The sequence below is a fragment of the Condylostylus longicornis genome, unplaced genomic scaffold, assembly GCF_029603195.1.
Source record: "Condylostylus longicornis isolate FDR11 unplaced genomic scaffold, ASM2960319v2 ptg000043l, whole genome shotgun sequence".
Lineage (NCBI taxonomy): Eukaryota > Metazoa > Arthropoda > Insecta > Diptera > Dolichopodidae > Condylostylus > Condylostylus longicornis.
Window position 1 is genome coordinate 807,902 of NW_026578012.1, and position 27,623 is coordinate 835,524.

Sequence of the window (27,623 nt, forward strand, 5' to 3'; positions counted from 1 at the left end):
TTTATATATACAACCGAAACTACCTGACAGAGGTCACACTGCAAACATGTAAAAATCAGCTAGTCTCCGTTCAAAACTTTAGCAAATTGTCACCATTTTGCTTTTAAAAAATCTTATGTAAATTTAATGAGAATAAAGTAATTTCTTTATTACCCGCCAGACAAAGTATTTACCCACACGAAATGTCAAGAAGTATTTACTGTTTATCTACACGACTTTTTTAAGACTCTAATTGAATTCTTAGATGTGAATAGTATCTAAAATGCGATTCCATTTCATTCCTTGGAAAATATAGAAATGAAACTAACCAATCAAACTGACACATTTATTGATGAAACTTTTAGAATGAAAACAAAAAAGGTTATGTACATTTTTTTGACATTACCGGTTCCGCACAAAAAATTTAAATAAATTAAAATAGAATCATAAGATAAATAATGATTTCGTTTGTGGCATTATATCAAGAAACGGTGCCTGATTTAGTGCAAACTCTAAAGGAAGTTAGGGGTTTTTCATACGATGGTTTAGCTGTACCATTAGTTAATCCATTATTTCCTAGGGAATTTTTATATGAACCTCTGAAATCAAACCAAATAGTGTTTTCCAGATCAGATTTACTATTTTCTCCAGAAGATTGGTTATCATATTTCATATCAGTGCTTAATAGTAACATTGATTGTGATTCAAAAAATGAAAATGTTAGGCGTCAAAGTGAAGCAAAATTAAAACAAGAAATTGCTTTCTCTGAACATGTTATTCAGTCTGGGCACACAATGATAAAACTAAAATCAAGCGATTGCACAAATTTAGCGCGAATCGTAAGCACCAATGTTAAAGGTAATGTCAAAAAAAATTTGTTTTTTTAGTAAACCACGTTTAACAATTATTTTTAGGAACAATTCTAATACACATTCCAATGATCTCTAAAGATTTATCAAAACAAACTTTCCGTCGAGATATAGATGAAGATGACTTAACACAAGGTGAAGATACTTGGAATATGTGGAATAAATTTAGAATGGTAGCAGATTTTCATCCTAGAATAAAATTAGCTCTTGAATTGTGTGATGACATTCCTAGTCAGAATGAGGTATGGAGATGGTTAGGTGAACCGGTGGAATGCATTGTTATACCTCACACTTTATTTAGAAAAAATAAGGACGGCAATCCAGTACTATCATCCGCACATTTAAATTTAATCAAAGATTTTCTGCAAAATAATATCCATTTTATAATAACTGGTAATATTGACGATCATGGAACCAAACTGTACGCTGAATATATAAAAAAATTTGTTCTTTCGAATCAAATCACTGATCAAATGAAAGGGTACAATTCATAATTTTTAAAAGTTTATAAAAACAAAAGTAAACTTAATACTAAATTTTTAGCTTGGATGATGTACTTGAGATTCCCCTCCAACCACTATTTGATAACTTAGATTGCTACACATACGAAGTTTTTGAAAGGGATCCCGTTAAATATAAATACTACCAGAATGCTATAGAGGCTGCGCTAATAGATAAGGTTCCAGATAATGAAATTAACAAAAAGACGGTAAACGGAAAAGAAAAATTAGTTTATGAATAACAAACACAATATTTTTTCTATTAATAGATAATTGTAATGGTAGTTGGGGCTGGAAGGGGTCCCTTAGTGAGAGCTGCTATTAACGCATCTATTAATTCCAAGAGAAAAATAAAAATTTTTATTGTGGAAAAAAACCCAAATGTAATAGTGACTCTAAAGGCACTAGTGGAGGAAATCTGGCCAAGTGGAGGTAATGTATTTAAGTGTAATTGTCCAACTTATTTAAATATTTTTCTTATCTAGACATTGAATTATTCCATAATGATATGAGGGACTTACAATTACCCCAAAAAGCAGATATTCTTGTTTCAGAATTATTAGGTTCTTTTGGCGATAATGAATTATCACCGGAATGCTTAGATGGTGCACAAAAGCATTTAAAAAAAGATGGAATTAGTATACCATGCAAATACACATCGTATCTTAATCCAATAATGTCCTCTAAAATTTATAATAATATCCGGTCTATATTGTTAGAGAAATTTTCTGCATTTAAAGATAAATACCCTACAACAGGAAATAATTTTGAATCTACATTTGTAGTATATTTGAAAAATGTATTTCACATAGATGAACCCAGATCGCTTTTTGAATTTAAACATCCAAATAGAAGAAAAACTACGGAAAATTCAAGGTATAAAGCATTGAAATTTAATGTATGGAATGATTGTGTTCTACATGGATTTGCCGGATATTTTGATACAGTGCTATATAAAGATATCAAATTGAGCATACATCCAAAAGATCATACTCAAGGTTTATTGTCTTGGTTTCCCTGTTTCTTCCCTCTCACGGTAAATCAGTTAGTTTTTAAAATAAAAAATTTTAATTTTATAGTTATCATTTGAACGCAGGAACCTCAATTGTGTTCAGCAGGCGACACGATTGAAGTGGAATTCCGAAGATGTGTCTCATCATTTAAAGTTTGGTACGAGTGGAATACAATTTCTCCGAAAGTTTCTATAGTTCATAATCGAAATGGAATTGTTTGCCCTATTTATAAATAAATACTTTCTAATACAACATTTATTTAAAAGGAGCCGATTGAATTCTCTTAAATTTATCAACTTTTGGCTGAAAATTATATTTTATTTTTAAAAATAAATTTTTATTTAAAACTTACCTATATGAATTTCATTATTTTAATGTTATAAATAATTTCATATATAGTTTCAAATGCAGACAGTGTACCTTGATAAACTAGAAAACCTTTATGTGTATAAAATAAAGAAAATTGTCACATATATAGTTTCAGTAAATATTTTTATATATTGTTTTAGATAACAAGAGAATCACAAAATTACATCTCATAATTTTTACGCAACATGATATAATATAATGTCTACTATATAAATGTATTGTTACAATATATTCAGCAAAAAGTTTTAATTACGAAAATTACATTCTTAAAATTATAAATATAGCTAGTTTACAATAATACATAACATATCTTAATATATATTTTATAGCAGTATATTGGAATATTTCGAACTGTTTTAATATTTTACGATGATTTGATAAAACTGAAGGGCTTTTTTTCAGGATCTTAGGGAGAAAATGGCATAGACTGCTATGCAAGTTATAAGAAATTATGATACATTAGCAATATATCTCCTTAAATATAAAGTAAAACAATAAAATAATTAAAATAAACTCCTAGGCTTCGTTTGTCTTTTCTCATTATTCTCATCAAACATATTTCTAATTGTGCACTGCAAAGTCACAGTTAAATTATAAATAATTTCCATAAATTACAAAAGAAATGGCTGTTTATAAGTAACAGCAATTTTTTTTTTATATATTCATTAATGTCGATTTCTGGGCATTTGATTTTTAAATCAACTGGAATGACGGAAAGAGTTACTATATCTTTATTTGAACATTTTAAAAAAGTAAATAATAGGTTAACTGTGATAAATTACCCTAGGTAGTGAACGGTGCACAATAATACCGGGCAATTATTAAATACACAAAGAGGAGGTGGGTTCATTTAACGACTTAATCTGGGTCCTGTTAAATATTTCAATATATGCTTGCTGTGCTATTCATTAATAATGTTTTTTTTTCTGCATTTTACTGAATAGATTTTAAATGCAATAATAGTGCTTCATTCTTTTGGCATTCTTTAGTTAGTTGTTTAACGGCACCAGCATATTTTCTTTGTTGTTCAATTAGACACATTAATTGCGCGTTCAAGGAATCTCTTTTAGCTTTTTCATCATCGCATTTCTTTTTAACTTTGGCTTGTGTTTGTTTAACACCATCGACAATAGTTTCAAATTGTTTTATAAATTGATCTCTTGATTGTTGGTTTGTCATTCCCTCATTATAATTTTCATAAATCGAATTCAAAAGTGAAAGTTCTTTTTCCAAGTAAAGTTTTGTATCATCCAGGGTGTTATACAACGTATAAAATTGCTTTGTTTCTCGATGTTTTGCGCTCACTTTAAATATTTTTGAAAAAATGAATATATTAGAATTTTTATTGTGATAAGACAATAAGTATATCTTGTTTGTATAATTCTTTACCTTGATTATATAATTCTAAGAAACGCCTTTGATATTGCGCTAATTCTGTTCGATCTGGAATGTTATCAAGTTGCCTTTGAATTGACATAATTGCACGATTTTTCTTAGCCAATTGCAACCTTAAATGTTGCAATTTTTCTTTTTCATTGTCTAAAACTTCTTTAGAATCAACAAACCCATTTTCAGATGATAATTCTTCAGTTTCTCTATAATAAAAATCATAATAGAAAATTATAATTTAATATAAAAAGAAAAACCTATTTAAATATTACTTTATTTCTTGTTGCAAACGTGCCAATTCTTGTCTACAATGTTCTTTATATTTAACTTCTTCCTTTTTGAGCTCTTCATTTTCATTTACCAATTGATATATTCTATCAAGAACTCTAAAATTGAATAAAAACATAAAAATGGAAAATGAAATCATTCGTTTCTTACATTTCAAACTAGTAAGAACAAAAATTTATTTCGTTATAAAAATATTTTCCTAAATTTAATTTTATCTCGGAAACATTAAGTTTGAAATTGAAAATTACGAATTTTAATTAAGTAATTATTATTTAAATAGTTTATCAAATTGAATCAAAAGTTCTAGAGTGCAAATATAAAAAATCATAAACCTACTTTTTATCACTTTTAGCTTCAGATTTTTCAAATTCTTTAATTTCAATTTTAAGTTTTTCCTCCATATCCATTTGATCATCAATACGTTTTTGAACTTTACGACGTTCTTCTTCAAGCTCATCATTTTCCACGCGAACTCTAAGAAGTTTTTTCTCCAAAGCCGCTTTTGTTGTTTCTAAAGCCTTAATTTGACTTTGCTCCGATAATTGTTTCGTATCAATTTCCATTTCGTGTTTTAAATCAGCATAATGTTTTTTTATAGTTGTTCTTTCCGAATCCGTTAATGCTAATTGAAGTGGAGTATCATCCTGTGCATAAGTTAAATATATTTAAGTAATTAAAAAGTATCTTACTTAACTAGAATTACTGTTGCTTTATTTAAATATAAGTATATGGGATAATTATACTAACTAAATGGACAAAAAATATGTATATAATTATATAATTGTTATATTCGAGATATTCGTAAAAATAATATCACACAAGGGTTTCTATAATACTCCCTGAATTTGTTCCTGTGTAAAATTCCTCAGATTCAGAATTTTCTTAATTACTTCAAACTTTATATAAATATTTTTTAAATATGTGAAATTCTATTTGATTTTTTGCAAAACGAATGATAAGATTTAGTTGTGAAAACTGATTTACCTTCTTTTATTTTGTGTACTATGCAAAAATAATAAATTAGAAATTAATAATTTTATGTAAGATTATAATGTTATTATAATTTTACAAAGCCACTTTCACATATATGCATGTATTCCTTTTTAAAACTCAATTTTTCAAAAGGTTCTAATGCTTTTAAGCCAAAAATATTTAAATTTGCGGAGAAGTTATTTAAATTTGCGGAATTTTTAAACATTTTTTTTAAAACTACTTAAGTGATAAAATTTCTGTTTATGTTTTGTAATAAAGTTTTTAATAAAATTTAAAGCTTAAATGGTTTTAGTTATGTGCTAATATGTTTGTATTTATATTAAATAAAATAGACATCAAAGCAATAAATAAGATATCACAATTAAAAATTTATAGTAGATTTGTTCTTTAAACTGGATTTTAAAAAATATTATTTTATTCATTGCATATTATCAAATTTAAGTGAATATGCATTGAATACATGACAACATTTAAATATATCAAAAATTACTTTTGAAAAAATAAAAGAAAAATAAAAAACTAAAACTATTGAATATTTTACCTCTTTAGCAACGTAAAGATTTTTAAGCAGCTGCTCAACATCAATCTGCAAATAAATTCCAATGTGTCCAAATAATACACGAGAAGTATAAATAAATAAAAAATAATAATGATAATCTAACTAAGCAGTATAGTTATAGATCTTATTTACAAAAAGCTATTAAAATCGTGCAAAAATTATTATTAAGCTATATTAATTTAGTGCATAATTTGTATTATATGTATTTTGTATTTACGTAATTGTGTAACTTACAAGTGTTTTTTAATTAAGCAAAAAATCTGCGTACTTGCTTTTTTGAAAAAAATTTTTATTACCTCCTTTTCTAATATTAATTCGTCATCAAGTTCACCCCCACCAGATGAATCGTCAGAAGATTTTAACGACGGATTTTTTACTATCATTGGAGATCCAAAATTAAATGCAGCACCTTTATTTCCATATTCTAATAAAGTGATTCTTACACGAGTTTTTTCATCCTCATTTCCAGCTTCCTTTCTTTTATATTGACGTTTCGGACTATATATTTCTTGAATCTTTTTTACATTTTCATAGGCATTCTTTACTTTTTCGCAATTTTCTTTATCAACTTTAAATTGTAGATAATTATGAAATTGATTCACTGCAAAATTTTTTAATCGTTCTGCTTTTTCAGTTCGATTTTCGACCTAAAATATAATTATAAAATTATAAAAGCAAAAAAAAATCGTATAACTTATAAGTTTACAGATCTTTTGACAAGCCATTGAATAACCGGATAAATACTTATAAAATCTAAGCCTTGAATTTGATGGGGTTCGATTAAATAGGGACACTTCATTTTAGGTAAAACTGTAACTATTTTTTCGGTTAATGCACTTAAAATATAAAGGAAAATAATGCATTTTTTATATAATCATGTACAAAAACTAATATAAAGTTATGTAAAAATATAAATAAGAATAATAATTACATTTTTTGACCAATTGTGAGATTTTCATGGAAGAGTAAATCAACATTTACATCAAAATCACAAGATTCAATACACCAAGTCATACCACCAACAATTTTATCAAAAGCAGAAAGACCTTTAATTCTGGCTCTAAAATATCCTGCTGCTACCAATATATCAAATATTTCTTGTTCTTTCGCATTTTGTTCTTGATCTTCACGCCTTTCCACCTAAATTGTTAATTATTTTTTAATTTAATTTATTGGTAATTATAAACCTTATGTTCTTTAGAAACACCATAGATTTAAGTGTTGTAAAAATTTACCTGAATTTCATTGCCGTCTGCATCGAATCTTGTTGCTAATTTAATATTCGGCAAATGTTTTGAAAATATATCTCGATTAGCCATATTTTATGTATGAATTCTTGAAATATTTTCAAAAACTTTGAATCTCTCTAATATTATTTAGTTTATTTAGGACATCTTTTATTAAAATTTACATACTTATCGGTTTAATCTATATTATATTTTAATGTACGTATACAATATTAATAATATTATATTATTATGCTATACACACTACATACAATCCATATATCTACATTATAAATTTGACATTTAGTTGAAGTATTATGTTTCGTTTCCAAATATCCATTTAGTGTCATTGGTGTCAGTACCATTCTCCCTTAAAACATCAATTTTTATCAACAATTTTTTAGGGTTGTGTAAAAAGACTAGAAACACTCTTAAATGTCTTTCGTATATAAAGTGCAACCACAGTGCAGTTATAAGAATAACGTTTTCAAAGTTGCTTCTACAATAGCACTTTGGTACTAAAAAAAAATGAGGCACACTTTAGTATCGTAATAAAAAGCTCAAATCTCGAGCGTGACAAAAATGTCAATAAAAATTATTATATAATATATTATTTTTCTAATTTTTTTATTATATAACATTTTCAGTTGATTTATAAAAAGTTTATAATAACGTGATACTTGGATAAATTGACTTGAGAATGAAACTATGCATTTTGCGAAACGTACTGTATACATACCTCAATAAACATGTAAAACCTAAAAATTATCCTGATATTTTATATTTTTAAATAATTAAAACAAATTTTGTACTACAAAAATATCTTATTTTATTTTAAATTATCGTCTATTTTTATAAAATAATATTATAATAATAAAAAACACTGTACAGTTAAAATATTATGTAATATAGTTATAAAAAACGATATTTACAAATTTTCCTACCAATGAAAAACATCTTTGTTTTATAATATCCTTTTTTTTTGTTTACTTTTTTTTTAGACTTTTGCTTTCGTCCGTTTTTTTTTTTTATTTATATTCAAAGACATTTGCTAATATATAATTAAAATACAATGAAATTTATGTAAAAGTAATGTATTATATTATGTACTTCTCGTTATTTATGCATTTAAATTTTTAAATGTATTTTGAACAAGAAGAGCTCATTAATGTTACCTAAATACAAGTGTACGCGTATAAATGCGTATAAATATGTATTTATGTAACATTAGACATATTTTCGCTTTAATAATTAATTCACAACGTAAAAGTTTTTATTTATAAAAAAAAATTTAAAATTTTGCATAAATATTCCTTGTTTTTGGTTATTATTTCAGGTATATATTTGTTATATTTTTTTTCCATTATTTTGATGTATAATTAATAAATATTGATCTTCCTCTGGAAAATATATTTTGAATATAATGTGTAATTGATTTTATAATTTTACGTTGAAATTATTATTTCTTTTTTTAAATATCTATGCAAAAACTGTTTAAAAAATATGTAATTTAAATGCAAGGTACTTAAATTTACATCAAACATTGATGTAATATGTTGTAAATTCATTTTAAACAGTTGTAATGCATTGTTAAGTTTAATTAGTATATCATGTCAAATTTGGTGTATAATTTGTCAAAACAACAGTAAAAAATTTTACGCAAAATGAAATAATAATGAAAATATAAATGATATGCATAAAATAATTTATAACGTTGAAATGAGATTTTGATGAATTTAAAAATAAAAAGAATTTTCCATTATTTCGACAAATAATATTATTAAGAAATAAAATTTAGGATTGAGAAAATAAATTAATAATTATTGTTTGTAAAAATTGAAACATAAAGATTAAAAACCAGTTCCGATTTGACAGGACGTTATAAGAATATTTTCGCGAATTGAAATTCAGCTACAGACATCAAATAATAAAAATTAATTTCCAAAAATTATTAATTAGATTACCAGCTTGTATAAACAATTGTCAAAAAATTAAATACGGTTATGAAATTGAGGATTTCTTTTTGAAATTATGATATGAAATTTAGAACTTGATGAATCACTAATGCTGATATTATAATTTTGTTTAAATTCGTTAAATTTTAATAAAAGAGTCCATAAAAATTAAATTTTCTATAGTGTTCAAATTCAAAATAGAATTAGTTGCTTATAGGAAATTATTTTAAAAATTTAAAATAATAATAATTTATGTTGTATTGTTTGTCGTTGAGCTTGCTCCCATTGGTTGTGGTCCCTTAGGTCTTATCATCATTAGTGACTTTTTAAGTGTGTAATCCCATCCACGCCAACGGAACCAAACAACACCTTGTCTTGCTGTTAAATCTTGAGGATCGTGCAAGTAAAGGCCATTAAGACCGCGTCCACATGATTTCCACCACCAGCCTCCCTATAATAAATGAAATATCAATATTTTTGGATTTTAAATACCTACCTGCACATTGAAGAAACAAAATATTTTTTATTCAAATAGGTATGTACGTACTTTGAGCATACTAGCACAATTTAACGAACTTCTGTCATTATCTCTGTTATATGTGGAAAATGGACTATTATTGGCACCATACCAAGGATCGTTCAAGGAATCACCTGCCGTACCTTCATATCCATCAATTTCTAATTTGTAATAATCAGATTCTGAATGAATTTTAAAATGTGAATATTGCGCGTATCTGTAACAATAGTAATTAATAATGTTAATATTTAATGTGAATAACGATATTTTGCATATTATTAAACTGTCAGAAAAATATTTTAGAATTTCTTCCTTGTGTTTCTTCCTTATTTCTTGTAGTTTAAAATTGGGTACCGCATGCTAATAAAATTTTTAATTCGATTGAGTAAAATTATTTTACCTTTTATTGCCTTCAAAATCTTCTAATTCAACTCTCAAAATATAATCTTCATTATTTGTTAACATGTATATATTTTCATTTCCTAGCCAAAATTCTTTAGCGGGATCACCAAAACCATTTTTATAATCAGACCAATCTCTATTAAAATTTTCTCGTGGATCACCGAAATCATCTCGTCTTTGAATAACCTAATAATATTGTTTGTATGAAAATATACATTTATTTCTTTTAAATATATCATGTTTTTTTTCTTTTAGTAAGAAATTACCGTCCATCCACCATCAGCGATTTCTTGTTCACAGAAAACTTTTAAAAACCAATATGTTGTACCACGTATTTGTAAGTAGAAAACACCAGACTGACGCATCCCCGCATTCAATAAATCTACGCATGAGAATCCCTGAAAATAAAATAATATTTCATAAAATACCGTTTTAATAATATCAATTAATAAAAAAATACATTGTTAATAAATTGTTAAAAAAATAATGAATAGGCATCTAAATTTATTTAAGTAGAAACGGGAATAAATTATTCGTAACTTCTATATTAACATGAATTACACTCGTTTTGCTGAGAAAACGGGAAAGAGAAAACTACAAACCCTACTAAAATTTTAAAAGAAGAAAAACTCTTTTTTTATGTGTGGCAGTACTCTAGTGAGGTTTTATTTTATTTCAATATCAAATGTTTCTAATGATGTTCTGATTTCATTTTGGAAGAACGAAATGTCATATAATTATGTACAATGATGATATGTCAAAATTTGAATATATCATTATTGTTTGAGAAGAACAAAATATAAAAAGTGACTAATTTTTTGTGAAAGCGATAAATTGAAAAATTTCACTAGTTTGAATTAAACCAGAAAAAGTTGTGTTTCATATTAATTTTGTTAGCTGTATTAATTAGAAATATTTAAAATAAAATTTAGTTTAAAAGAACAGTTAAATTCTGCAGATTAAAAAAGACCAGTTAGAATTGTAAAATTCATTAATATAAGGTAAGCTTGGTAAGAGAAAAAAAAAACTTATACAGATTGATAAAACATCCGGGAAATAAATATGATATCCCCTAATTACAGAATTATCATAAAAATTGCATACATACTTTCTTTAAACTGGGGAAACACATTTTTGTGTGGTAAAATTTTTAATGAATTAAATTGTATTTGTAATATTTTTTAATAATGGATAATGTGACTCATATATAATTATTAATTAAATGATGTTTGCTTTCTTGAAATTATCTTTGTTTAAATAATAAGCATGTGTTTTTTAGAGTTCTAGAAAATCTCTTTGTCATTAGATTTCTCTATGAAAGTTCAATAATTTATTATTCATATATTATATATACATATATGTGTATGTACAACATAAAAAATATACATATTTGAATATATATATTTATATATATGTTTGTACACTGGTACATTCTGTATAAGACGCACTGAAAATTTTAAATAGGAGAGAACATGGTTACTAATCCAAGTATCTAAATAATTACGTATACATATAATAACCTTTAGATATTTTCTTTTCTATTTATTTTAATTAGTAATTTCACTATTTTATGAAAAATTATTACATGTGGAAATTAATGTGAGGAAATGACAGCTGTTTTACTTGCAAAATTCAAGTAGGTAGGCAGATAAGGTCAAGGTAACAGGTTAATATGCGAATAAAAATTCTCACACAAATATGAATTTTTAATATATGGAAAACTCTCTAGGTACATAGATAATATTGGGATCGAAAGAATATTGTGCTATAGAAAACATCTTACGTATGTAGGTACCTATCTATACACAAGTATGTAGGTACATATATGTATGTTTTGAGTCAGTAATTTTTTTTAATTTGGTTGGACTATTGTTTGTAAATCACAATGTTAAAATTTTTGCAATTTTAAGCTTTTAATAATGAGTAACTCATATTTTTATTAAAGCTCTTAATGATCTCAGTGAAATCAATTGTTTAACTTAGTGTGTGAAATAGAAATAATGTATTATAGGAAGTAGGTACTATATGTACGTGCATATGTATGTTTTATGTTGAAAATGTTTTCGTTAAATGTATTGATTAAATTTAAAAAAAATGAACTAATTGATAATGGGAGTGAATATCTTAAATTTTAGTTTTATTTCAATAAAAAAACTAATGGGTAGATATACCTACCCACTTAAAACAAATAGCAAAGATATTCTAGTTCAATATTTAATAGCTTCAGATTAATAGTTGTAATTTTCTTTTATTAAAATAAATATAAATAGGTATCTATACCTACCTAATGGTGATTATAATAAAAAATCTTTAATTTTTGTTTTAGATAATGGATTCGTTTGCAAAATACGGTCGGAAGAACAATAACAACAACATTCATTATAAAAACAAAAAGAAAAGTTATAAGAATAACAATGATCTAAAAAATATTTATAATGGGAAAGTAGATTTAAATGAAAACAAATTTCATAATGGCGATAACAAAATTCATACTGAACGGACCTTCGGCAGAAGAACACCACCAACAAAGGATCCTTTTAATACACATAGCAATGATAGATTATTAATGCACCCAAACCAAAACATTAATGTTAAAATGCAAAATTTAAATATTGCGAAAAATACTGAGACATTTTCAGATAACAATGTCGGTATTAAAAGTGGTGATATGACTGATAGATTGACAAATGAAAGTATTAGAAATTCGATAAGCAAAAAGTATTCAAATTTTAAACAAAATGCAAACATTAAAGATAATTTTGAAAAACAATTTAACGTAAAAGATATAAACATTCCTGCTCAAAACGATATCAAACTAAAAAATTTGGACTCTAATGAAATTGATATTTTAAATGCAGATTCAAAAATAATATGTAATGAACCAGAATTGGATGTGTACAATGAAGAAAAAAATATTGATCATGAAAATGAAATACGACATCCATTATGCTGCAGTTGGACCTTTTGGCATACAATTTCGGGCAATTCATTTAGAGATTGTTTAAATGATATTAAAGAATTTGACACTGTTGAAGAATTTTGGAGTTTAGTTAATCATATGATCCCACCCACACAATTTTATGTTGGTAGTGATTTTTCGTTATTCAAAAGTGGTATTAAACCGGAATGGGAAGATAAAAGAAATGAAAAAGGTGGTGCTATATTGATTACAATCAAAAATGAATATGAAACAGATATAACAAATATGTTATGGCGTGATACATTACTTAGTTTAATCGATGGCCAAACATATGGTGCGAATTTTGAACATATTTGTGGTGCAGTTATTAGCATTCGACCAAAATTACAAAGAATTGCTTTATGGGTTGCAAATGGAAAAGATAATGTTACAAATGCCGATATACAAAAACGATTTTTATCTTATCTTAAAGAACATAGTTTATATAATCCTCGTATTGTAGTTAGTTTTAAACAACACGAAACATAATGATGTTCCTTTAATCATATTTAGAAATCAACAAAGAAATTATTTTCATCTATCTAAATTTAATTAATATTACCTATATACATATATATATATATATAAATTTGCAGGATAAAATTCGCATTTTAGTCGCAAACATAAATTTTAAATGTATTCGAAAAACCGATTTTGGTATAAAAATAAAATAATTTATAATTTTTTGCGAAAATTATGTTATTTCTATTAAAAATTTCATATTTTTATATTATTATAATACGTATGTTGTATAAATTCAAAAATGGACAAGTTTTTTTTTTTTTTTTTGTATTAAAATTAATAAAAAAAACTTGATTTGTTATTCAAACGAAACTGAAAGAAAAGCAAACAGATTATTCACATAAAAATAAAATCTTAGAAATGCCATAGAGCGGACAATAATAAATTTCTTATTCTTTCTTTCTTTTTTTTTTTTTTTTTTTTGATAATGAAATAATTTTATATTTTTTTGTAATCATTCTATGTGTTTTTGAAATTTTCTATCGTTTTTTTTTTTTCAAATTTAAAAAAAAAAACATTTTATCATATCAATTTTGCTTGTAGCAGCTGATTAAATTGTGATATGCGGGCGTTGTTTATTATTTTGCTTCGTATAATCGATAATTAGGTTTTGTTTTATTTTTGGGATATGTTTAATATATGAGATATGTACATGTATGAATAGCATGCAATCTATCAAGAGGAAGAAAGTGTATCAAAATGAAAGTTTACTTAAAAATAAAAAACGATGAAAGAAATAGAAATAAAATAAATATTATAAATGTAAAATATAAAAAATATCAAAAGAGGACGTAGAGAAAACAAAACAAAAAATTAATGAATCGATGCTCACAATTTAAAAATTTGAAAAAAGAAAAAGAATGTCAGATAAAAAAATATGAAAATTTGCTAAAAAAAATATTAAACTTATTTATTTAAATTAAAATTGATTTTTAAATTTGAAAAATATACTATTTGTAAATGCAGTGATGAATGTATGTATTTCACATGCATATTTAAAAATACACAAGTAATTTAAAATAAAAATTATTTCAAGACTTCAAAACACGATACTTGATTGTATATTTAATATTCTTTTTTTAATAGGTATTCATTAGAATTTGTTTCCATAAATATTATTTTTATATTTGGTTTCGGTGGCTACTATGTAAGTAATTATTTTTTCGTTCTGGGTTTTAAATAGATTTTTGTGAGATGTTTTATTGAACTGATTCATATTAAAAAAAAAAAATAAAAACTAAAATAATTATATTTATATTTTTTATAGCTTTAATAACGTATTTTATAATTTGAATAATTTTATGTCTTTATGGTACAAAATACTTTTGTTTTGAAAATGAGGTTATTGCTCCCAATTTTAATGTACTTTTTTCTTTTTTTTTTTGTCGATAAGCTTTTGTGTTTATTTTTAAAAAATTCGATTTTATGTACTTACTATAATTAAAATACATACGCATGAAAATTATATTCAAAATTATTCGGATAAACTTTTGGTAGTTAAAATTCTAGAATTAATATAACCATCAAATATAAAAAATATCAACTTTTCTAGAAATATTCATCTATGATAAGTATGAAATCAAATTTACTAATATATATATAATAACACAGAATGTTACATACATGTTACATTAATATTATTTAAGAAAATTCGAGTACAAAGATTTTACTGAAATAAAATAGAGAAAATTAATGAAATCAAAAAAGTTTAAAGCTTAATAAATTAGTAAGCTCTGTTACTATAATGTTAAAAAACAAAAGTTTCAAGATATTTATGTTGCATGTATGACCTCTCCTAAACGTATGCAATTTATAAGAACTTCTAAAATGAATTTTTTAATTTTATTCACGTACTGAGCGAATCTAAAAATTTAAGAGGTACTTTTATTTTTACGTTTCTTCATCATTCTTGTCTAAAGAAGTTGTACAGATTGAAGTTATATATGTTGGATGATATAAAGAATGTATTGTATTTAATTTACGTACCTTTACATCTTTAAGTGATAAAATATCGGTGGAAAATGTTGTATTATTTTGTACTGATGGTTTATTCTTAACACTTGGAAATATTATACCACCTTTACGTGATAAAGGTTTTGAAGTTGATGATGTTGATGAAATTGATGACGATGAAGATATTGATGTTCCATTTTGTTGATTTGATGTTTGTTGTGTCGATGTTGATGTTACAGCAGTTACAGTTGAACTAATTACATTAAATATTGATGAGGGTGTTGTTGGATTTATTGTTGATGTTGATAAAGTTGTAGCCGTTGATGATGATGGTGTGGGATATGTTGTGACTGGAAGTGGTTCTGTATAATCATCAATTACTGAATACCTGAATTATTATCGAAAAAATTTGTTTTAGTATTTAAAATTTATTTAAATTTTTTTTATTAATATTAATTACCTATTTGGATCGTATTCAACTAAACGATCTATTGTTGGATCCATTAATAATTCAGCTGGTACTGGTCTTTGTGCTAATATTGAAACATCATCTTCTTGTTTTTTTAAACGTTTTTCAACCATATCCAAATTTGTTATAATTAAATTTGTTTTTGTTTTTAAATCATGATGAATTTCACCAATTGCACGCTCTTGACGTTGTGTTTGTGTTAATAATTCATCAGATTTTGGTACTAAATGATCAACTGATGATTTTGTACCAACAACAACATTCCATACTTCGTCCATTTTCTCTGAAACTGACATTATTGGTTTAATTTGCTTAACTAATGCATCAATTTTACTTGATTTTATTAAAGGTACTGGTGTTGTTGTAGATGATGCATTTAAACTGTTATATTGTTCATGATGATCAACAACAGCTTCATGTATTTCATTAACCATACGTAACATTCGACCAACATTATCTGATACAATATTTATATGAAATTGTAATTTTTTATCAATATTATCAGTTGTTGTTCTTAATTGACCCAATTCTGTTGTCATATGATTCATTACTTCAGCATTCATTGCTTTTGTTATTTCAATAACATTCATACTAATTGGTTTCTTTTCACTTGCTTCAGCATTAAAATCATCAACTTGTAAAAAATTATTATCAATTTGATTTTTTAATCCTTCCAATTTTGAATCAATATCAGTTACTTTTTGATCAAGTGATACTAAACGACTATCTAAATTTGATGATGATGTTCTTGGACCTCTTGTTGCACTTGATGTACCTCCACCATTCACTGTTCTAATTTCAATTGGTTCATATGAGATTTTATTATCAAGTGATCTTAATTTTGAAATAACAGAATCTGTTTTAATAATATTATCACCGACACGATTATCAAGTGCTTCAACGCGTCTCATTAAATGTTCAACTGCTTTATCAAGATTATCAATTCGTTTTAATTTACCTTCTAATGTTGAAATTACAACTTCAAATATGTTAAGTAATTGTTGCTCTCTGAAAATATATATATAGTATAAAATGATTTTAATTAATAATGTTTTTGGATTTTTAAAATTAAATGAAATTATTATATTTGATTTAATTTAAATTTTATAATAAAAAAAATAGCCCGGACATTAAAATGAAAGCTTGTAATTCAATAAAAATATTTTAATAATTCAATAGATTAAAGATAAAAATTTTAAACAAATGGAAAACTTCAATTTATATTTTATTTAAAAATGCATGCTATCAAGATTGCAATTAAAATTTATTTTATTTGAAAATAATTTTTAAGATTTGATTTATGAATAATTTTAATATTTTCCTTCTCAGAATAGTTTACACCAGTATTAATTTGCAAATAATATTTATTTGTAATGAAAAGTGGTTTGGATTTTTTTTTCAATATTTAGATCAAAATCATAATTCAGAGATTGTTGAATTGAAAAGTCTTTGTGAGACAAATGTAAATATAAATTTAGGGTAAAATATATTCATAAACCTTTTTTTGGTCTATTTCATTGATATGCTCTTTTACATTTTATGTAAATTGTATTTAAAACCATGTAATGTATTTAAAAAGAAAGTGTAAGATATTACCAAATTACATTGAAAGTGTGTGTCTTTGTTTCATTACATTTTATCTGTAAAATTTTCAATTTATTCAATTAGGACATAAAATTCGCTTATGTTTTTGCATGTTTTTTATGTTATTTCTTTATATTTCCTCAACGTGTTTCTCAAAATACATATGTGAAATGGAGAAGGAAATTTAAAAATATCACGCGACGAAATTGCAGTGTCAGTGCATCAGTGATAAATCACTCTAGTAATTTAATAATAATTAAAAAATATTTTAAATATTATTGTATACCAAGATTAAATATTATTAATATTAATAATATTTAAATATGTATTCATAAAAGTATTATTTAAAATGTAATATCATTGTAAAATTTTGATTTTGTAATTACAGAATATATTATTACAGAAAATATTTTGTAAAAAACCCACTAATTTATAAAATGCAATTTTTTATAACCAAATCAATAAATTATTCCTTATAAATTTTGAACAGACAAAATATGTAGATTATGTGAACTCTCAAGAGAAATAGGAGAGCATTTTAGGAAAAAGAAAAAACAAATGTGTGTAATTAAAATTCAAAATAAATAATTTGTTTAGTAATTTTCTAATAAATAATCATCAAAGTTATTTAATCCATTTCTATATAATTTAAAATTTATTGAGTTCATAAATTAGAAAAAAAAAAAACTAGAATTTTTGGTCGCACGGCATAAATATTTTACTTTAGATGCAAAAAGAAAAATGAAAAACACAAAGCCTATATTTAGGAATTTGAATTTTATTCACATAAGAATTCATTCGTATTTAGATAATCTACATTTTTCTATACAAAATGAAAATAAAAAAATTTACACATAAGTAAATTAGGTATGTAATTTATATTCTGGGCTATATAGAAATTAGAAACATATTTCAATTAAAATTTTGTCTCTTGATTCCATTTAAAAAAAAATTAATCTCATGCTTGTCATTCTCAATGCAATAAAACAAAAATTTGTTAAAAAAATTGCAAAAAAAACATTAAGAAAAGTTGTTACAGTATGGATTTAGTAGTTATTTATTTTCATCAATTCGACCAATCAATTAAAATGTGTGTTGTAAACTTGTTACTATCAACAATATTACTTAAGAAATCAATTCCACTCAAAGATATTTTATTTCTAAAGGATTTCTTTGTAATTTTTTGGTAACTTGTTAAATTAATCAGGTGATTTGCTTGAACAATCGCCCGCCATATAAGTCATAAATATCATAAAAGCCATCATTTAGTTTCAAAATGAATAAAAGAATAGCGTTACCTAGAACTAAATTATAGTTATTAGGGTAGCTTAAAAGTTTATCAAAAAGGATTGAAATTCTTAAATGAAAATTTAAAAACTACATAGAGATACTTTAATATTTTTATGTTTAATAGATAGAACTCGTTAATTTATTTACAAAAATCTATAAAGTACAACTCATGACATGTCCATAGCCTTAACAAATTTCTTAAATTCTTTTTAAATAAAACATAATTAAACATTTAGAAAATAACTATAACCACACACAAAGCAACTTTAATAAAATTTTTTTAATTATTCTATTCGATCAGTAAGAAGTCTACTCTCATATACTACATAAGGATCAGATAAATTCAGAGAACATGCAAAATGAAATTTTTAAATATTCAAGATATGGTTATAATAAAAAATATTTATGTCTTATTGCTCTATGATTTCCAAATTTATACAATTTCTAAGAATGATTGGAAAATTTATCAGACTTGAAAAGAAATTTTCATATAACATTTTGAATTATGCTTAATTAATTGTACTCAATGCATAAATAATATGTAAATATGTGTGTACATATGTGAAAAAGAAATAATTTAAATTACATTTGTATCTTTGTATGTATGTAGTATACATGTATGTTATTTGAGAGGAGTCTCGTGCCGTAATCACCATTATTAGTGAAAGAGAAATGATTTTTGTCAAATGAAATGACATTACAATACAATAATGAATTATTTACAGCAAGTAAACACAAAATGTAAAACGTTTTTAATGCTATATCATTTTTTAAAAAAAATTGTCATTAAAAAATTATTGATACGCAGCATAAATATCTCGTCGCATCGCACATACTGCATTGACAAGTAATTGAAAAAAAATATCTAGATAGGTGCCCGCTGATCTATATTGTGAATGTACGTATAGTTTTAATCTATTTTTCTTTGATCAATTTCTTTTGTAATCTAATTTTGTTATTTTCGCTCCTAAAAATATGCAGCAAGAATATAATATTGTGATTTGTAAATGTGTATTAATAATATATTTTTTAAGATCATCTTAAACATTAGCCAGTACATCTATGTATATCTACATGATATAAAATTGGCATGAAGCGAGAAGTACAAGCGAAATTACAACGCGAACGTGAAAACACAAAAATCATGTAAGTTTTTTGGTCACAAAAAAGTGTGACAACAATTTGATATTTGTGTAAAATAAAAAAAAAGGAAAGAGTAAAGACAAAAAAAATATCGCAACAAAAGATTTTACAAACTTTTTCCTATAATTTTTTTTTTTAATATTGCATTGTTTATGTTAAACAATTAATTAACGACACGAATGTCACACTCTAGTTTTTATCTGAAATCTTGATTTTACATATAGAAATTTTCAAAAGTTTATATAGATAAAAACGCAATGTATGCCTACATTCAACAAATACTTTCTTATATTCAAAAGAAATTTTCGATATTTATCAATATACATACATATATATCAATATATGTACATATATATGATAATATGTTATTGCTTGTTACAGATATGATATAATTCTTAAATCAGGCACTATAATATTGGAGTCTAATATTGAGCTACAGAAATTTTAAAAGTTCTGAATTCGAAATATATACCCTAATTTGTATATATAGGTTATGTTCATTTTATATAGGTCCTTTTCATTGATATACATACATACGTACCATAAAGCATAATAGTTAATATTTATTAATTATGGGCTGTTTATATTACTACGATACCGCGACAGTGACTGTCACTCGAAGTGTCAAAGTGTTATTGAATATATGTATTTCAAATAAAACCAATAATGAAGAAAGAAATTTTTTAAAAGCCAAATTGTGTAAAATACTAAAATTTCAAGGTCGGTTATAGGTCAAATGAAAGAATAGATCAAAACTGCATAAAATTTTCTTCAAAACTACAAATTAGGCAGTAAAGTTTATTTCAAAAATAAATTAAATAATTGAAATAATTAAATAATTTAAGTAAAAATGAAATAATGCACCGTTCAGGTTAATTGGCTATCTATCCAATATATTATTAAAATTACCATTACTTTAGAAATAAGAGTTTCGAAATTGCAATTGGGCTATGGTAATTATGAAAATACGTTATCATTATATCGTACAATTTTTACTAAATTTTGAATGATTCTGCAATTATTAAATGCAGGAATCCTATTTATATATTTTAAGTAATTTCTAAAGTGGACTACTTACAAATCGTTTCAAATAATTTGAGTACAAAATTTAAGTACTTTCAAATATTTTAGCTTTTTTTTTAATTTTTATGTATATGTAGATCTAATGAGTAGATAATCTTAAAAAAAATACATTTAAATTGCTAGTGGACATTTTAACAATTCATTGTTTTTTTTCATTATTTTCATAATCACGATCTGAATAACTTGCACTTGTTTATGTAGTATGTAAAAGTTTTATCGTATTTATTTTTTATAATAAATCAGATAAAAATCTTTTATATTTTATTATATTGTGTGGTTGCTAATAATTAAATCAGATAATTTGTCTAAAATGCGATATATGGATTCGATGGCTATGATTATGTCTGGTAATCTGTGCTAACAGTAATGTTTTATTATAATTATTTTTTTTTTAAAGGAAATATTTAATGAATAATTTTTTTTCAATTTAAAAAGGTATGATTAGCACAATAGGGTTTTGACATATCTTGAAAGAAAAATCTTTATATATATATATAATATTATTGCTTTTTATAATAGTGCAGATAAAACAAATACAAACACTTATATTTTATGCAAATAATCTAAGATCGTAGTAATATTAAATAGCATTTAACATTGTTTATATTTTCTTTAAATGTATTTTTAACATTTTTAAGATTTAGTTCTAAAATTAATTATATATGAGATCTTAACTTGCTATATTCCTTTCTCTGTTCTCAGCTCTAATCTCAGTACTCAAAGCTCTAATTAATTTGCTAAGTGTTTGAATACCTTTAAGTGTATAAACTCAGAATTTAGAAAATTTACAGAGGGAAGCATCATAGCAAATTACGATCTCATTTATAGTTCAACCTTAGTTAATTTTCTAAGTGTTTCATAAGTAGAAAGAGTGTTATTAATTATTGTTTATTGCAGTTATTTATCGATTCAACATAAAATTTTTTTAATTATTTTTTGATTAATTAAAAGAACAGGTGGAATATTATGATTTATAGTAATTATAGGTTTTATATATATAACATTCTTCTTTACAAATTAACGTAGAACAGTTTAGTATATGAAAAATGCAACCTAAAAATTTTTCAATTTATTAATCAAAAAAAAAATATTTTATTAATTTTAAATGCTTCCAGCTACCTTTTTTTTTTTTGAGTTTTTTTTTTTTGTTTACATCTTACAAAGTTGACAAACTTTTTGTGTGCGTATATACCTACATACAAAGGTGAATGACATAAATACAAGTGACATTAAAATATTATATACAAGAGAGAGAAAAAAAACTTGTTCTGTCCACCCCATTTAATAAGAATAAATTTGATCAAAGGCAAAATCTATCACGCAATATAATTAAAATTTTGATTTTTTATATTATAAATTGGATAATATTACATATTATTTAATGAAATTAATAAATATATAACATTATAATATGTATGTATGATTGTGTACATACAAAGATTATTATTAATTTTAATTGAGTAGACACTTTTTAATCGAATTTTTTTTTTATCTAGAACAGAACAAATTGCCATAATTACTATATAATAAATCATATGATATGACATTGCACGAAATATATATACAATGTAATTATGTAAATATGAAATATATATATGATTTCAATACAATGTAATATATAAGTAAATTAAAAGTATTACGCACATTATTTTGGTAATAACACAATGTTAATAGCTCTTTAAACACATAATGTTGCCGTGTTAATTTACGAAAAAAAATTGAATTTTTAACTAAAACACGTCATGCGGAAGAGTTTGATGTTCTCAACACATACTTCATATATATATATATATATATATATATGTATATATATGTATATATATATATATATATATATATATATATATATATTTTGAAAGCATTTTATTTAGATTTAATTCCTTTATTGAAAATTATTGTCTATGTGTTTGTACATGTATGAGCATTTAAAAAATATAGGAAAATCAATCATAAAACACGGAATTTCTCATAACAAAATCTAATGCATTTATAGATTCTGAATATGCAAGCATTGTTAACTTGGGGCCTTTCTAAGTAATTCGATTTTCGTGATACAATTTTCGTATTTGCAGAAACGAAAAGGTAGTACCACACAAATTGATTGGTACTACCTTACCATTTTTCCCATTAAACAGTAAGGCTATCGTTTGGATTTTCCAATAAATATTTTGTCTCTTTTAAATTTTCTCTTATCATATATCAATATTTAATTTTGTTAAAAATTTTATATTTCATTGAATTTCTCAAAAATTTATAGCATCTCCAATTGAAGCTAAACGACAATTCTTTACAGAGATGAAGTGAATGTAATTTATATGGTATAAATTACTGTCCTACGTTAATATTGTTAAATGCAAATTTCATTAGTTGATTGTACAACATGATTTTCAATTTTTAAAATTTCAATACTTTTCAAATTTGTTGAAGAGAATTGGGTGGAATTTTTGTTAATAATAATATTTTTTTTTTTCATGTTGATTTAAAGCTTTCGAATTTTTAGCTACCAAATGTCAAAATATTATATTAAAATCAATTGATCAACTGCTGATATAGAAAACTAGATACTCCTACTTGTTTGGTGTTATGTACGTGCGTTCTTGCAATTTTTATTATTGTATGAACGTGCATGCAATATATAAGATTACAATGTAATAGAGCGTTACGTTAAGAATATTATAAAAATATTTTAATTCTTAAGAAAAGGAACTCTTTTTGTTGACACAAGGAGAACCGTGCTCACAAATTCGTGTCATACTTATGGGCATTGATATTATCATTAAAGCCAAATCTTAAACTATATAAGCACTGCCAAATTGAAATTTTTTGCATTTAATTTGAAAATAATTAAATTATGAATTACATATATGTATGTATATAATATTTCTTACTGAAAAATTCAACAATTATTTTAATTTAGCCACTTTTACTTGTTTATTTTTTTTTTATATTTCATTTCAAATTTTACATGGAAATAACAAGATACTTTTAATTGGAAATCAATTTAATATTATAAAAAATATAATAAATTTTAAAATTTTCATGTACATACATACATACATTATATAACACTTTGAGAACAATGACGTATTAAATCAGCAAAATAGATCAACTTACTTCAAATATTATAATTTATTATTTTTACTTCTGAAATGACAACCATCTAAATTTCAATAGAACACCATACCTTATTAAAATATTGTACAATTTAATTTCATTGGAATTGATTTATGAAAAAAAAAAAAAATTAAAGGAAACCTAAAAAAGTAACAAAAAAATTTGATCAAGTTTTAATATAGTTCTCCTTTTTCTGCTACTCCAATTTTCTAAAATATAATTTGCTGTAAAATAAATTTTCTGCTTTATATAACCATATAGAAAGAAAATCATTTCAAAATCATTTTGAATTTTAAATGGTTTAATATTTTTTTCTATTATCTTTTCTGTATAAGTATATACGATAGCAAACTTAGCGTAAACGATTATGTGTGTAAATACCATAATACCAAATTTAGATTCATACATGTTGAATGTTTGAATTGAAATATGTAAACGCATACCGAACAAGTCTCTTAACATAAATTTAATTTGGAAAATTCACCATACTAAAGTTTGGTTTCTTTTTTTGAGAAAAATTTAACATTTATATTTTTATAATTTAATTTAAGAAATTCAAATGATTATACTATTATGGGTCTCCCATGTTATTTGTTATACAGAAATTTATATTATATTTGTTCTATACTTAAGTTTAATATGTCAATTAAAATTCAAGTGTTTAACTTGTTAATAATGCATGTATATATTGTTTAATTTCTAAATTATATTTTATATTTTAAATAAGAACCAATTTTAAATTTAAAAATTTACCTACAATAAGCACAACTTATATATCAATTATTACGGTAGGCTCGTCACCTACCTAGTATTACTAAATGACGTAAGAAACTGGGGTTCATGGTTATCTACAATATCGTGTACTAGCCCTATGGTCCTTTCAGGAATGAAGTAGGAATAAGATATATCTATTATAATATATTTATGTACGAAAAGTACATTTAAGGAATGTATACAATATAAATGATTAAGCAGAGGAGAACTTGAAATTAGAAAAAATTAATACTATAGAAATTTAGAAATTACAGTAAGAAATATTGATTTATATTTGTAATTTATAAATTTCTAGTATTAATTAGAAGTTACAGTAATAAAATACTTCTGAATTATACAAAAATAAAATTTGATTTACGAAATATATTTTAATATGTAAAAGAAATGATGTTTGAATGACATAAAGTCATCGTTATCATAGAATCGCGTTTACGCTGTCAATTTAATCATCATCTCGTAAACAAAATCCTAACTAATATACGGTATAATATTAATCAAATTCAATATATTAAAATTTTAATTGACCAATTTTCATGAAATATTTATTCTTCTAATACTAAACTTAAAAAATTGCAATTAGACCTCTTTGAATTGTATTTAATTGCTCAATTAGAATTGAATATTAAAAAAATAAATAATAGTTTATTTTACATCAATTAAAATTATTTTAATTATATAGCATTTAATGATCATAATTGTGATTTTCAGAAAATATTGTTAAATATTTTATTTTTATACAAATCTGTGCCCGTCTATAAATTTAATAAAATTTATGACCGGAAATATTTAATGAAATGAATGATATAGTAAATTATGGTCATTCAAAATATACATGAATATAGATTATTTTCGAAAGCATACACATTTCTAATGGAATATTAAAGTACTAAAAATATATAGAGGTAGGTAGGTACTTTCCTTTTCTCTAGTAATTAAAAAAATATTTTTTTTTTTGTGAACATTTTAATGAAAACGCACTTTTAAACCTCTGACTGCTTGCGCATGCTCGATCTGATCATGTTAAAAATGATTTTGCTCTAAATATTTTGTTTTTTTGTTTTTTGTAAACTTCTTACAATAAATTAAGTGTTGCACCCCTTATGTACTCCTTTTAATATTGATTAATTACAATATTTTGTTTGTATAGCTATTATATGTAGTGTTGTTAAACAAAAACCAAAAAAAATAATGTCATTCAATATAATTGGATATTTAATATTGCTTTAAACTGTTATACTTTAATTTTTTTCCAGCTATAAGAGAACATTTTTAATGAGTTATGCATTATGGATCTATCGCTTTGTTTATAATATCACAACATTTCTGTATTAATTTATAATATGCTTAAGAAAGCTACAGCTGAAATTCAGTTTTTGTTTTGAATAAGAGAACTTGTAATATTATGTTGTACAAGTTCACCTTTTCGTTAAATCAATTAAAAATAGGATCTATATAAATTTGAACAAAAATATACGAATGCAACAATTTAAAAAATTGTTAGTTTGATAAAAATTAACAATTAAACTCAACAATTTAAATTAAACTTATAATATTCTCTTTCTCTAATTATTTAATTTTCATTTATTTAGCATAATATATTAGCTCGCTATATTAACTTACTTAAACAAATTAGTTTAATTCAATATGCGTAAATAATTTACCGAAAATTAGTACCTTCCTAAATTCTTAAAATAACTATACAGGTACAAGGTAATTCGCAACAGTTACCGAGTTTGAATTTTTGTACATTACTTAATTGATTCGACTTCCACAATTCATAATTTACTTCAAACATTTGTTTAAGAATTTAGTCATACCATTTGCTTGCATGAACTGTAATATAACAATAACCATAAATAATCGCAACAAATTTTGAATATCTTATAGTAATTCGGATATAACCTTTATTTGCTGTGATTTGTTTTTTTACATTATTTTTTTTAATAAGCACTTTTCAAATCTTGTATACCTTGCTCTTAGATTAAAATGTACATAATATGTATATTTATTAAAAAAAAAATTATATAATTAAAATTGCTATTTATTTTAATAAATTGAGAACAAAATTTTTTGCGAAAAAAAACTTCTATTCAAATTGATGGGCAATTAAAAAAAAATTAAATTGTTTTTTTTGACACAATATTTCTTATAGCATGTTTAATTAAAAAATAAAAATCAATAATTTCGAAAATCTTATATAATATTAATGAATATTAAAATGATGTAGGTATCAATGATTTTTATGGGATCAAATATCTGAAATTATATTAAATAAAAATTTGTATATGTGCGTAATTCTGTTATATTCAAGTATATAGTTTCATATAATTCGTGTTTCACATATGTATTACTAATTAATTTTAATAAATTAAAATTAATTAGTAATACATATATTTCGCTTCTGTGAATAATAATTTAATTGTCAATAAGTTGATAGCATGAAAAGTAGAAATGAATTATTGTGTAAATTTGCGGTTGCAATAATACGTCTATACTTTTGTTATATAGTGCATTAGTTATATAGTAATGTATATATATATATATATATTTAATAAAAAGTAAGTTTTTTAGAACAGCTATTCTTATATATACACGTACGAGTAGTTTATTTAGAAGATTTTGTAAATAAAATAATATGAACCTTAATATTGCTTTGCATAACAATTTTCAATA

The 27,623-nt window shown here is 23.9% G+C and overlaps 4 protein-coding genes across 5 annotated transcripts; 2 read left to right on the forward strand and 2 right to left on the reverse strand.

Moving 5' to 3' along the window:
- The first annotated feature begins 366 nt into the window (after positions 1 to 366).
- On the forward strand, positions 367 to 2,712 carry LOC129610058 (protein arginine N-methyltransferase 5). The gene is made up of 6 exons (XM_055522382.1): positions 367 to 837; positions 894 to 1,329; positions 1,392 to 1,557; positions 1,618 to 1,780; positions 1,834 to 2,384; positions 2,445 to 2,712. Exons 1-6 carry the CDS (start codon positions 438 to 440, stop codon positions 2,595 to 2,597), a joined length of 1,869 nt encoding a protein of 622 aa, XP_055378357.1. The 5' UTR covers positions 367 to 437; the 3' UTR covers positions 2,598 to 2,712.
- Positions 2,713 to 2,852: 140 nt separating this feature from the next.
- LOC129610033 (coiled-coil domain-containing protein 93) lies at positions 2,853 to 7,456 on the reverse strand. The gene is made up of 9 exons (XM_055522349.1): positions 7,195 to 7,456; positions 6,891 to 7,099; positions 6,666 to 6,795; positions 6,256 to 6,606; positions 5,942 to 5,986; positions 4,744 to 5,051; positions 4,392 to 4,505; positions 4,120 to 4,325; positions 2,853 to 4,034 (listed from the first exon to the last, which is right to left on the reverse strand). The coding sequence occupies exons 1-9, from the start codon at positions 7,276 to 7,278 to the stop codon at positions 3,664 to 3,666; spliced, it is 1,818 nt and encodes a 605-aa protein (XP_055378324.1). The 5' UTR covers positions 7,279 to 7,456; the 3' UTR covers positions 2,853 to 3,663.
- A 1,265-nt stretch (positions 7,457 to 8,721) lies between these two features.
- LOC129610051 (angiopoietin-2) lies at positions 8,722 to 16,966 on the reverse strand. 2 transcript variants are annotated; one of them, XM_055522369.1, is made up of 7 exons: positions 16,297 to 16,960; positions 15,954 to 16,251; positions 15,527 to 15,881; positions 10,326 to 10,457; positions 10,058 to 10,245; positions 9,688 to 9,874; positions 8,722 to 9,591 (listed from the first exon to the last, which is right to left on the reverse strand). In XM_055522369.1, the coding sequence occupies exons 1-7, from the start codon at positions 16,871 to 16,873 to the stop codon at positions 9,391 to 9,393; spliced, it is 1,938 nt and encodes a 645-aa protein (XP_055378344.1). In that variant the 5' UTR covers positions 16,874 to 16,960; the 3' UTR covers positions 8,722 to 9,390. The 2 variants fall into 2 exon arrangements, with proteins under 2 accessions (XP_055378344.1, XP_055378345.1); XM_055522370.1 differs by having other exon boundaries at positions 15,954 to 16,966.
- LOC129610052 (uncharacterized) lies at positions 10,859 to 14,583 on the forward strand. The gene is made up of 2 exons (XM_055522371.1): positions 10,859 to 11,060; positions 12,386 to 14,583. The coding sequence occupies exon 2, from the start codon at positions 12,389 to 12,391 to the stop codon at positions 13,505 to 13,507; it is 1,119 nt and encodes a 372-aa protein (XP_055378346.1). The 5' UTR covers positions 10,859 to 11,060; positions 12,386 to 12,388; the 3' UTR covers positions 13,508 to 14,583.
- Positions 16,967 to 27,623: the final 10,657 nt, after the last annotated feature.